Raw genomic sequence first — 13,305 nt, 5'->3', positions numbered from 1 at the left:
GTTGGCCTGTCAACATATTGCATTAGGAATCCCTCCTGGACACATTTAACAAATTCCATCCCATCTAAACCTTTGGCACTAAGCAGATTCCAGTCTATATTTGGGAAGTTGAAGTCTCCCATTATAACAACCCTGTTATTTTTGCTTCGCTCCAAACACTGCCTGCCAATCTGCTCCTCTATATCTCTACCGCTACCGGGGGGCCTATAGAATACTCCTAGTAGAGTAACTGCTCCTTTCTTGTTCTTTACTTCCACCCATACAGACTCTAGAGATGATCCTTCTACAACATCCATCCTTTCCACAGCCGTAACAGTGTCCCTGACCAGTATCACCACCCCTCCTCCTCTTCTACCCCCTTCCCTATCCCTCTTAAAACACCAAAAACCAGGAATATTCAATATCCACTCCTGCCCTGATGTCAGCCACGTCTTACTAATAGCCACAATATCATGGTCCCCCATACTTATCCAAGCCCTCAGTTCATCCCCCTTATTCCTGACACTTCTTGCATTTAAGTAAACACACTTCAGTCCATTTACCTTACTACTTTTATAGCCTGTATTCTGCTTCTCCTTCCCCAAAGCCTCTCTACCTGTTTGATCTAACTTTTCCCCATTCCCTTCTTCCTCTGACCTACTCCTCCAGTTCCCTTCCCCCTCACAAACTAGTTTAAACCCTCCCGAACCACCCTAGCAAACCTAGCCGCAAGGATATTGGCCCCCTTCTGGTTCGGGTGTAACCCGTCCTCTCTGTACAGGTCCCACCTTCCCGAGAAGAGATCCCAATGATCCAGAAATCTAAAACCCTCCCTCCTGCACCAACTTCTCAGCCACGCATTTATCTGCCACCTCCTCCTATTCCTGCCTTCACTATCACGTGGCACCGGCAGCAATCCCGAGATTGCTACCCTTGAGGTCCTGTTCCTCAGTCTTCTGCCTAGCTCCCTAAACTCGCTCTTCAGGACCTCATCCCCCTTCCTACCTATGTCGAAGGTGCCAACATGGACCACAACTTCTGGCTGCTCTCCCTCCCGCTCAAGAATCCTGAGGACCCAATCAGTGACATCCCGGACCCTGGCACCTGGGAGGCAACATACCATCCAGGATTCATTCTCACTGCCACAGAACCTCCTATCTGTTTCCCTGACTATCGAATCCCCTATCACTACCGCATGTCTCTTTCCCACCCTTCCTTTCTGAGCAGCAGTACCAGTCCCAGTACCAGAGACCTGGTTACTGCAGCTATGCCCCTGCAGGTCATCCCCCTCAACAGCCTCCAAGGCGGAAAACCTGGTTCTGAGGGGAACAGCCTCCAGGTTTCCCTGCTCTGTCTGCCTGCCTGACTTCTTCTTCCTCTTCCCTCCCCTGACAGTCACCATTCTATCTGCATCCTGAACCTCAGATGTACCTGCTCTAAGGGGGGTGACTGCCTCCTGATGGACTGTGTCTACATAACTCTCTCCCTCCCTTATGCTGCGCAGTGTTTGTAGCTGTGACTCCAGCTCATCAACTCTGAGCCGAAGTTCGTCCAGCCTCAAGCACTTACTGCAGATGTGGCCATCGTGGACCGCAGCAAGGTCCACGAGTTCCCACATCAAACAGCTGCAGCATATGACCATGTCCTCCATCTGACTACCTTGTTTTTCTTTCCCCCTAGTTAATCCCACCTACAAATCTATAATAGACAACAGGTAAACCTTACCTTTACCTACTTACCAGCTACTTACCCTCCTTGCTCCTTTACGCCGAAGCCCCTTGAGCCAAAGGCCAGAACACTCTTCTCCCTCTCACTCTGCTGCCCACTCCGATGCTGCCTGATCTATAGGCTGTTTGCTTTTTTAAGCTGTCCGCGCCACGCCTGCGCAGTCCAGCCCCCACTCGACTAGTTAGAAAAAACTTTTAAAACACTTACTAAGGAAAGTTATAAAAATCTAACCCTTATACTTAAAACCCTAACAAAAACTAACCCTTACACTTAAAACCCTAATAAAAGTGATAAACAGAAAAAACTTAGCTGCTCCGAAGTCCTCCGAACTGAAGCCCTTGAGTCCTCCGAAGATTTTTTTTCTCTCTCCTTTTTTAAGCTACCCGCACCGCGCCACGCCTGCGCAGTCCAGCCCCCACAGGATGCTGCCTGGATTAGAGAACATGTTTTATGAGGAGAGGTTGAGTGAGCTGGGGCTTTTCTCTTTGGAGCAACGCAAGATGAGAGGCAACTTGATAAATGCATATAAGATTATGAGAGGCATAGGTGGAGTGGACAGCCAGCAGCTTTTCCCCAGACCAGCAATGCTCAATACCAGAGGACATCAGTTTGTCAGAGGAGGAGGGTTTAGGGGGAATGTCAGAGGTAGGTTTTTTACACAGAGAGTGGTGGGTGCCTGGAATACACTGCCGGTGATAGAGGCTGATACAATAGGGACATTTAATAGACTCTAAGATAGGCACATGGAAGTAAGTAAAATGGAGGGCTATGGACTGTGCAGGAGGGAAGGGTTAGATTGATCAGGGAATAGGTGTTTATATAGGTCGGCACAACATCGTGGGCTGAAGGACCTGTACTGCACTGTACTGGTGCAGTACAGTGCAGTACATCACTTCTCATCACTTTAACATCACTTCTCACTAGATACGATCCTACCTTCTGGTGCTACAGGCTTAATGTGTGCTTGGTTGTGGATGAAAACCAGCACTGGTTCCCTCACTTTTCTATCAATCATCCTTCAGGTCTTTTTGTTTTGGCAAGGCCAGCCTTTAATGCTCATCCCAAATTGATCTTAAGAAGAAGCGTTGAATCGTCATCTCGAACGGCTGAAATCTGTTCGGTGATTGTGTACTAAAAGAAGCATTCTAGGATTTTGAATCAGTGGAAGAATTGCATTTGTTTCCATGAGAGCCTTCAGTATGCCTTGGAGAGGAATTTGGAGATGGTAACATTCCCATACCACTGATGGTTTTATCCTTCGAGGGAGTAGAGCTTGCAGGTTTGGGAGGCCCTGTTAAAGAGGTATTTCCAAATTGTTGCAGTGAGTATTGTGGATTCCACACACCGCAATTAGTGTGCCAGTGCTGGGGGAAGTGAATCTTTAAGGTGGAGAATTGGTACCAGTCAAGTAGGCTCATGGATGGTGGCAAGATTCTTCTGTCTTGTTGGAGATGCACTAATCCTGACAAGTGGGGAAAATGTCGCTAAATTCCACTCTATCTCCTTGTACATGGTCGAGTTTATTGTCATATGCACAAGTACGTGTAAGTGCATTGGTGGAAGTGCTTTGTGGAGTCAATGGGTGAGTCACTGTGGTATATTTTGGTAAAGAAGCTAACCTGCTCATTTGTTGTAACTGCATGCTAATATTGCAGTTCAGATAATATACATAAAGAAGTGGAAGTGATGACTTTGATTATACGGTCCTAGTGCAGAGTCTCAACCCAAAACGTCGGCCATCCCTTTGCCTCCCTCGACCCTCTGAGTTCCTCCAGCAGTTTGTTTTCTGCTCCAGATTCCAGCATCGGCAGTTTCTCTTTTGCCTCTTTGATTATACATGTTGCCATGGTCATTTTGAAAGCAACTTTACTAAGTCAATTTCAGCTACTACTTCCTATCATAAATGAGGAGCTTCTATTCAAAACAGGAGTCCCAAATTCAAACAGCACTGCAACTCACAAGCCCTGCATTCTGAACTTCTGTTATTTTATTGGAATAAATCCTTTCAGCTAAGTGCATGTTCTCTCTTTGGTTAGTGACTGGATCACACATTATCATATTTCTGGTTAACAAAGGGTGATTCATTACTTGGAGAAACACAGTACCCACTGTAAGGTTTCAGGGCCCTGGTACAATTAGATTTGTTCAGCTCACCCATAGCTGCATAACTAGACAAAGCCTGGTTTAATAATGTGCTGACAGCAAGACAAAGCAATAGATGTCTGAACCCATCAGTAACATGACAATATGATAAACTTTAGTCACAACCATCATTATCAAATTCATGGCCAGAACTTGGAGGAAATAAAATATCATGAATGATGATTATTATCCTTTTGGGATTTTTCAAAACCTATCAGTTTAAAAGTCACAATCATAACACTAATCTACCGGAATTAATTATATTGTGGTACCTGTGAAATGATGATCGTTCTCTACCTGCTCTATACTGTCCATCCCTTTAATTGCCTTTGTACTAACTGCTTGTGCAATATCCACTGAGTTCATTTCAAAGATAGACACATGAAATACTTGGGTTGTATTTGAACCACCAGGTTTGCCACACAGGTAGAAGTAGACAAAGAAGCCCATAAATCAAGATTTTCTGTAGGTCAGATTGGGCTGGCGATCACTTCTGGGTGAATTCGTACCCACTGGGAACTTGTTCCAAGTACAATTGTGCACCATTTCCCTTGGCATGTAGACATTTGCCTGGCATCAATCTCACTGACAATGATTTCATTTATGACCATTTCCACCACTATTGAACTAAGTTAGTGCATTAGGATGCAAGCTATAAATGACCTTTGCAGATTAGACACCAAAAGATAACAAGCAAACTGAGCAGCATCTTGGCAAAGACACAGGAATTAAATGGTTTAAGATGTTTAATTCTTAGCATCTGCCAGATACATTTTTAATTGCTCAGTGAAGAAGCACCATTGTGTGTTCCCACAATGGTGCACTGCAGTGCTATATGATGCACCTCAGTCCTAGGTGTTACAATATCTGTCGGGCTGAACAGCCTGTACCTCACAGAAACTGTAGGCCAATGGAGCAGAAGGTTCAATAAGGGCACTGAATCGTGGTGGAGGTGGCCATACACATTGGATATTGTTGCTTCCCCTCCTCCCTTATATTTTTCTCACTTCAAAAGGCAGCCTTTTCTGCAGTTGGTCTGTGCCTGCCATAGAGAGACCACCTTACCAGCAGTCACCATGGCAGTGACACAGCAGCGGTGAATTCTACAGACAGCTCCCAATAGGAAGTCCTGTTTTAGCCTACAAGTATGCATGCTAAACAGCACGCTGTTTAAAACATACTTTTGCCCAACTTTGCGCACATTTTCAGGCATTAGTGCTATTCACAGCACATAGTTGCATTATGAAGAGTGTTTGACCTGAAACACTGTTTCACTTTCCACAGATGTTGTCTGTGTGCTTCCAGCATGTACTGTATTTATTCCATATTTCCAGCATCTGCAGTTTTTAAAAATTTTTATTTGCATGCTATGTTAGACTGCATTAATGTTTTGTGGGGGGGGGGTCACTAGTTTAAAAGAAATTCTACAAGAGGTTTAACTTGAAGTCAAGTCAATAGATGGAGAAAATTTCACTTTCATAAATTCACTCACTCCTTTTCAAATTTCTAGTGCCCAATGGATTTTAAATGTAATATGTTAATAAAGGGAAAATGCAGTCCATAGAAGACTCCTGTAAATCAATAGTCACTAAAAAAAAGTTGGAAGCTCAGAGAGAAAATAAATCACCTGAGGTTCAATCTTTGAAACAGATATATCTCTTGGACACTCTAGGAAAAATGTCTGAATATACCACAATGACCTTGGAAATCATTTATTATAAACAGGTTTCACTAACCAAGTTATAAAGGTCAATACTTGCATAATTTACATTACTGTAAATACAAGAGAATTCATTCAATCCAAACAATTCTTTGCTTACATCTGCTAAGCACCCCAGCACGTATTTTTCCATACACTCTTGGTCTGCTGTCTAAGTGCATGCTGTGTGTATGTGTACACGGATCTCATGTGGAGATCTATCCTTAAATATTTAAACATGTATAAAGTAAATAGCCAGTTTAGACATGGTTAAATTCCAAAATAATTAATTTTATGCTGTTGTTATTGGTGTACCAATAGGGGTGAGGCAACACCATCTTCACATTCCCTGTTGATAAGGATCTAAAACAAAAGTCTAGATTATTGACTTACTTCTGAAAAGACCATAATTATATTTATACTTCTAATTTACTTTACCTTAATTGAATTTTATATATGCATTTATTTCAAATCTTTGAACTAATACAAATGACAACTATAGTAAAGAATTCATATAAGTCTGCAATGAGCTTTGATTAGTAAAAATCTAAATATGATATAATTTGTTCACATTTTACTCTATAGCATGTGGTTCCAGTGTTTGGAAATTGTTCAAAATGACATAGCAAAGTTCACAGCTGGCTCACAGTGGCAACAAATTGGGTTCAATCCTGCCCTCAGGTGCTGTCTTTGTGGAATTTGTACAGCATCATAGTGACCATCAGGTGTTCCAAAATCCCAGAGATGTGCTGGAAAGTTAATTAGCTACCCTAAATTACTCCTAATGATTATAAGTGGCAAAAGATTCGAAATGAAGTTGATGGGTATGTGAGAGGCAACAAGTTGCAGGGCTACAGAGAAATAAAGGAAGGGAAGATGGGACTAATGGGGTTGTTCTGCTGGAAGCCAACATGGACCCAATGTCTTATAATAAGTAAGTAATGAAGTTTAGAGCGTATCATTACAGCTCTCATTATTAAAGTTATATAGTCATACAGCACAGAAACAGTTCATTCAGCCCATTGAGTCCATGCCGACTATCAAGCACCCACTTACACTGATCTACTTCAATCTCACTTTATTCTTCCCGCATTGCCATTAACTCCCTCAAAACCTATCACTCACCTACGCAGCAGGGACAATTTACAGTGGTCAAATAACCTATCAATCCTCACATCTTTGGGAGAGGTGCGAGAGGGAGAATCTGCGTAGCCCACACAGACAGCATCCAAGGTCAGTACTGAACCCAGGTCACTGGAGCCATGAGGCAGCAGTTCTGCTAGCTGCACCATTATGTGCCCCATTAATAAAATTCAGTGTTTGACCTTGGATTTTCTTTTGCATTTATTTAACCATTGATTAGGAAGTTGAGATGAGCTAACCTACTCTGTACAGTGTTCTCAATGTCTGAGCAATTCATTGTCTTGCAATGAACTCAGGCATCGCCTATTTTATAATAGGTTGGAGGTACTAGTAGAGATTTCTGTTTGTCTCTCCACCATGTTGCTTCCTGAAATGGTAAAAACATTTTGTTCCCTTCTGTTTGTGAATCTGGTTACAATATAGGGATAGATATTGAAAACTAAAACATAGAAAAATAGTGCAAGCAGAATAATGGAGCCAGCCACTGTTACAATCACTCCTGCAATTAACTTATCATTCCAGGTTCTAGCCAAAGGATAGTGCTCAGAATTTGCCACAATTATCAGGATATAACCACAGGTAAGTACTATGAATCCAGTGAATGAAATAACCAGATAGTCAATTAATCCACCACTCCTTAACTTGTCAATTCGAGCCCTGTTCCTCACACAGTTCATGTCCTGGAGAGCAGAAGTCAGCAGTTGTTTAAACAGAATAACTAAAGACAATAGGCACAAGAGAATTCCTATGCCCAGTCTCCATTCACCAGATTTACTGGTAGCTGTAGATACTATAACAATTCCTCCTACTCCAGTCCCTAAAATCAAGAACAATGCCACGGAGTAACACAAGATCACTCTTTTCATATCTTGGAACCACCATAATTCCATCTGATCCTCCAAGATGCTCTGCTGGATCCGGGAACGATTTGCTGGGAAACGGCCAGATGTGATCTCGGAAAGCTCAGACATCTGGAGAAATTGTCTCTCAGTATCTAAAATGAAAAATTTTAAGGCAAGTCTTCAAAACACCAGACATCAAATTAGCAAATGATAAATTTCAAAGAGTTTTGGAAGCTGACAGTGATAATGCAAGTCTTCCTGATGACCAAGACTCTTAAAAGTAGTACTTGTAAGTCACAGATCACAAAACTTATCAGGATGTCAATATGTCTGGTGCCATCTGGAGTTAGAAGCGTGATTTATAAGGCAAGTTCTTCATTTCTATTTTCTGTAGATACGTTACAACAGTGTTAATATAAATTATATGGAAAATATGAAAATACGAGTTAACTTGCTATCACCAAGAACTCCTTAACGTAACCGAAATCGCATTTTAGCATAATCCCAAATTCCGGGATGCAATGACATTCCTCGGAAATTCTGTGCTTTTGGTGGCTGTAGAAGTTCACCTAGAAGAGATTCTAAATTTTGCAAGTATGCAACAACCCTGTATCTAGAAGCACATTTTACTTCTTTATCTCTTGCCTTTTTTCAGTAACGACTTTGTTCGTTTCCCATGTTTTAATCTGCACTTCATTAAACCTCCAAATTCTCGTTAGTTTTATTCCATGCAGAAAACAAGCATCAGATGGGATAGCTAAGTACACTGCCATCAGAGAAACACTGCCATATAGAATCAAACTAAATACACCAAAACTGTTTAAACTTGCTACAGATTGGAGTTTCCCTCAAGGGTTCCATCTCACTTTCAGTACTTAATCGCTTGTTTGCTGTACTTTTGACATCTTGTGTTTTACACAATGGTCAGATGAGTTTCCTTGTTCAGGATTAGTCCTTAATTTCGATTAAAATATCGGGGTCCGACTACATACAGGTTTACCGTGGAAGAGCACTGCAGTTCCTCAGGCTCAGCTGCACATCCAACTGGTACAACCTGTTGCGCTGCTGTGTTTGTGGATCCCACTCAGAGTTCGACGTACTTCCTTCCAGGTGCTTTTGACCCTTTTCAACAGAATCAATAAAAAATATAGAATCACGAAGCCTTATTATTTTTTTCTGATTCCTCCAGCCTTCAATGCATTGGGTATTTTTCTTTATTTCCTTGATTCGGTCCGGCTTCTCAAACATGGCCTTTTTTTCATTTCCTGGTCCCACACAGGTGAATTCTTTCAGTCTCCTTAACCCGGGAATATTATGTTCAAGTCACCACCGCTTCCAATGTCAATGCATTTCGCCATTGAAGGAGACCATGGTCTTTAGATTGTCTTTAAGACTTTTCCCAGGCCACTTAGGAGTTTCTTCGTGTCACGCTTCTGTTTCTGTTGGATACAGTGTGATTACATTCTGACTCCACCTACTTCTGCTCCGGAGCAGGTTTAATGTGGAATGCACAAGCAGATCTCTGAAGGGAAGGGCTGCTTGCGCAAGTGAGCCGGAATAGCAGGTCTGATTTCTGTGAGCTGAGATTTTATTAAACCAGCTTCTATCCACTAGTGCATTTTATTTTATAAATCAGTAGGGATTTTGAATCATGGGAAGAAGAACTCAGGTTGAATGATATAAGATGTTAAGTTGGTGCTATCCAAAGACCCGAAATCCCACTGATAACTTGTAAAGTTTGTATTAATTTTCCAGAAACTCAGATAACAGGATAAAAATAAAGAACTACTTGCTTTTATATAGCTTCATAATTCATTATGTCTCAAAGCAGCCTACTGATAATGAACTTCTTTGCACTGTAATTGAAGCAGGAATATAGAAAAGGGAGACATGAATATCTCGTGTTTAATTCCAATCTGCATTGCGTTCTTTAATTTTAGATAATACCGAGGTACATATTCCATTTAAGGAAAGGAAAGGATGATTATAATGGTGAGCTGTTCCACTAACAAACCGAACTCTGTTACAATATCTCAAAGACTTCCATTCTGGTGACTCTACCTGGATTTAAAAATCCTCTCCTTCATTTTCAAGAGCTTCTTCTGTGGCTTGGTTTTAAATTTTGTGTGGTGGAGCTCCTGATCATTGGCCCAGAGTAGGATGTCTTTAATTTTGAAAGGGTAATGAACATATCAAGGTAGAAATTGACAGACTTTGAAGTACAAAAGGGTATGGGAACAGAGTGGGAAAGAGGGGTTGAAGGCAAGATTTTATCAGCCATGATTTGAATGCATGGCAGAGCAGGTTTGAAAGGCCTACTGGCCTTCTCCTACTCGATTCTTGTGTCCTTATTTTGTACCCATGAGAAAGACTTAGACCTTCCCTAGCCAGGACTTCTTCCCTTACAATAATGTTTTCTTCCCACCCTCCAGAAATTTCTTCCACACAAGCACATGAGCAGCTGTGGATGACCAAGAGCAACAGGAAATGTTAAGGACTGGAAGTTTCCCTTCCCAGACTTGCAATAAAGTCCCAGCAGTTAAATTTGTCATGGGTTTATCCTGCTGAGATTGAGTGAGAAACTAAATGAATTCAGCTACTTCCTGACAAAAACAGTAGAGAAAAAATCTCCATGCAAGGATAGGTGAAAGTAATGTATAGGTATATTTCTTATCAAAGCTCAAGAGTAGATATGCACATCTGTAACTTAAGCTAAGTTCTCAACTGAAACTTTCATGAATAAAATTAAACTACTTAGCTCCTTGAGTCTACTCTGAAAGTTGGTGAGTTCATGAGTGAGCTGAGACAACATTCCAGTCTTTTCCCAATATCCTTTATTAGCTTTGGTTGACAAACATGTATCAATCACAGACTTAAAATTAACAAGTAATCTAGAATCAATTGTCATTTCCAGAATTCCAAATTTTTATCACCTCTGTATCCAAACTTCATTCCTGAAAAACAGTGCTGAATTTTAAATGAAGGCCACGGTCTGAGGCTCTTCGACCAGTAGAAAGAGCCTTGTTCCATCTATCCTGTCAGTTCATCTCAACGTCTGAAAACAAATCACCAGTTAATACATTTCAGGGAAGTCAATTTATATGAGCGCTCCTTGTAATTTAGCGTTTGGAATTCCAGTATCACTCAGGCAAAACTTTACTGATTCATTAATTTTCTGGCTCATTAGCTTCTCTGGGGTTTTTCACTAATTCTAATTTACTTCCTCATTTGCACTCAGATGTTTTTAGTCTCCTGTGAAGACAGACAAAAAGTATTTGTTTAATTCCTGTAGCTGAAGTCTGACTAATGTTTTATAAAGTTGGGGCATAACCTCCCTACTTCTGTATTCAGTTCCCCAACTAATGAAAGCCTGTATCCCATATGACTTCCAAACCACAATATCTACCTGTTGCCACCTTCAAGGATCAATTGACTTGTACTCCAAGCTCCCTCTGTTCCTTGATACTCCCTACAATCCTACCATTCATGATGTATGTCCTAGCCTCATAATTCTCTCATTTGTCTGGATTAAACTCCACCCGCCATTTTTCAGCCCATTTCACCAACACATTGATATCCATCTGCAGCCTAAACTACCATCCACACTGTCAACAACTCCATCACTCTTGGTGTCGTGTGCTGACTTACTGATCATGCCTCCTACATCCACATCCAAGACATTCACGTATATTACAAACATCTTGTAAGATGTGCACATATGAAAACACTTCCTGGGCCCTAGGAGAACCATCACAGGTCCACTATGCACCCACAGCTCCACTGTTCTATGTTAGTGTTGTTATATAAATGTTACTGTTATAAATCTATTTTAGTGATATTGGTTGAGGCATAAACGTCAGGCAGCATATTGAGAGAATTTCCAGCAAGTGCCAAGAAGTAGACAAGGTCTTGGTTTAATATCTTATTTAAAAGGTGACACCTCCTACACCTTAGTGTCAATGGACTAAACCAGCAAATGTTTAGAGTTTCAGCTGAAAGATCATCAGGGAGAAACTTAACTTTGGTCACTAGCACTTAAAAGTGTGAGTATCAGCTACCAGTTAAATTTACCTGTGTTTGGTTTCATCAGCTGAGGAGGAAAGTACAGCCTGTGTTTGAATTTTTTTCCTATGCATTCAGTGCCAGCAATCGAAGAGGAAGTTTTCTCCCAATGAAATTAGTATATAAAAATTAGGAGGAGCTAAGTGTACAGTTCCGTTGGTGGTTCCAATGAACAGGGGTCAGCATGAATAGACAAAAGCATGAAAACATGAAGCTAATGGTTCCTTTAATTTATTGACATCAAATGACCTTTAACTTTTCGAGTTATAATTTGTGCTATACCCAGCTGTTGTTGTGATTGCTCCAAGTAATAATCAAATTTTTCTATCTTCTCATCACAAACACTGAAACTCTTTGACTGTACGTTAAAAAGGCAAAACTGATTTGGTTAAAAGACAAGTTGAATAAATGTGAAGCATCTCACTGTTCAGGAAACAATTCTGCTTAATGAACCACATATAATGAAAAAGTTAATAGTGCACCCTTAAAGCACAGATTACTTCATTGCTCTAAAACAGATGGGATTTAAACAGCTTTCAAAAGGGGAGATAAATTGTCAGGTTTAATATTAAGCATTGTGCATTGGAAGTTGTATGGCCAGTTTACCCACAAAAGAAAATGCCGCAACAGTGTCTCAAACATTCATAAGACAGTGAGTGCAGGTAACACTGATACAGTCTGTTGACGTTCCTCTAATGTCTGAATTTTTTCCCGAAGTTGTTTAATTTCCAGTCGCTGCATTTCAATGATCCGTTCTGATTCCTGGTCGAAATTAAGACGTGCAACTGTACCACTTCGTGAACAATTGTCTGGAAAAAAGCAAAGCAGATGCATCTGTTCTTTTATCTAATATTCTGACATGAAAGTGTTCTTAAATACAAAAAAAAAGTACATGTATTTGTCCCTTGTGTTGATGTACTCAATCAAAGGCTGTCCGATGAAAGTCGCTGTCACAAATTAATTACGGGTGGGTTCCCACTGTTTGGCGTGGACATGGTGGGCTGATTGGCCTGTTTCCATGCTGTATGACTCTAAAGAGCCCACCCCCACCACCATTATAACTCACAATGCCACATAGGGGACATAACTTGCCTTGATGTTGCTTTCTAAGAAACAAAAGAAACTGAAGCAGGAATTGGCCATTCAATCCCTTATGCCTGCTCTGTCATTCAATATGATTATGGCTGACCATTCATCTCAGTGCCACTTTCCTGCACTAACCCCCATATCCCTTGATCTCTGTCTTAATTAAACTCAGTGCACTGATGTCTTGGGTAGAAAATTCTACTCCAGCCAGGAAAAAAACACATCAACTCTGCATCTACCCTGTCAAGCCCCTTAAGATTTTTTTTGTTTCATTGAGATCACTTCTCATTCTTCTAAATTCTAGAAAGTATAAGCCTAGCCTGCTGAATCTCTTTTCATAGGATAACCCCTTGCCCCCATCCCAATAATCATTCAGGTGAACATTTTGCACACTCTCTCCATCATAAAAATGCATTTTATTGGGGAGACCAGATGCACACAATATTTGATGCACTCTCACCGCGGGCCTATGTAATAGCAATAAGATGTTCCCTACTCTTGCAGTCAAATCCTCTTGCAATAAAGGCCAACACATGTTTTCATAATTGGTGCAGTGCCAATATGCTAACTTTTAGTTTTTCACAAACGAGGACATTCATATCCCTCAGAACATCAACATCTTTC

General features: G+C 41.0%; 1 protein-coding gene across 1 annotated transcript in view; it reads right to left on the bottom strand.

The window, feature by feature from the left end:
• Window positions 1-10,384: 10,384 nt before the first annotated feature.
• The window catches only part of cfap57 (cilia and flagella associated protein 57), a 54,599-nt gene continuing 51,678 nt past the window's right edge, over window positions 10,385-13,305 (bottom strand). Inside the window, exon 22 of the mRNA XM_052011106.1 lies at window positions 10,385-12,404. Within this exon, the coding sequence (XP_051867066.1) occupies window positions 12,238-12,404 (167 nt within the window). The 3' untranslated portion in view covers window positions 10,385-12,237. The remainder of the gene's footprint in view (window positions 12,405-13,305) is intronic.

This window comes from Pristis pectinata, chromosome 3, assembly GCF_009764475.1.
Source record: "Pristis pectinata isolate sPriPec2 chromosome 3, sPriPec2.1.pri, whole genome shotgun sequence".
Classification (NCBI taxonomy): Eukaryota; Metazoa; Chordata; class Chondrichthyes; order Rhinopristiformes; family Pristidae; genus Pristis; species Pristis pectinata.
This window is presented reverse-complemented; position numbering and strand designations above follow the sequence as displayed.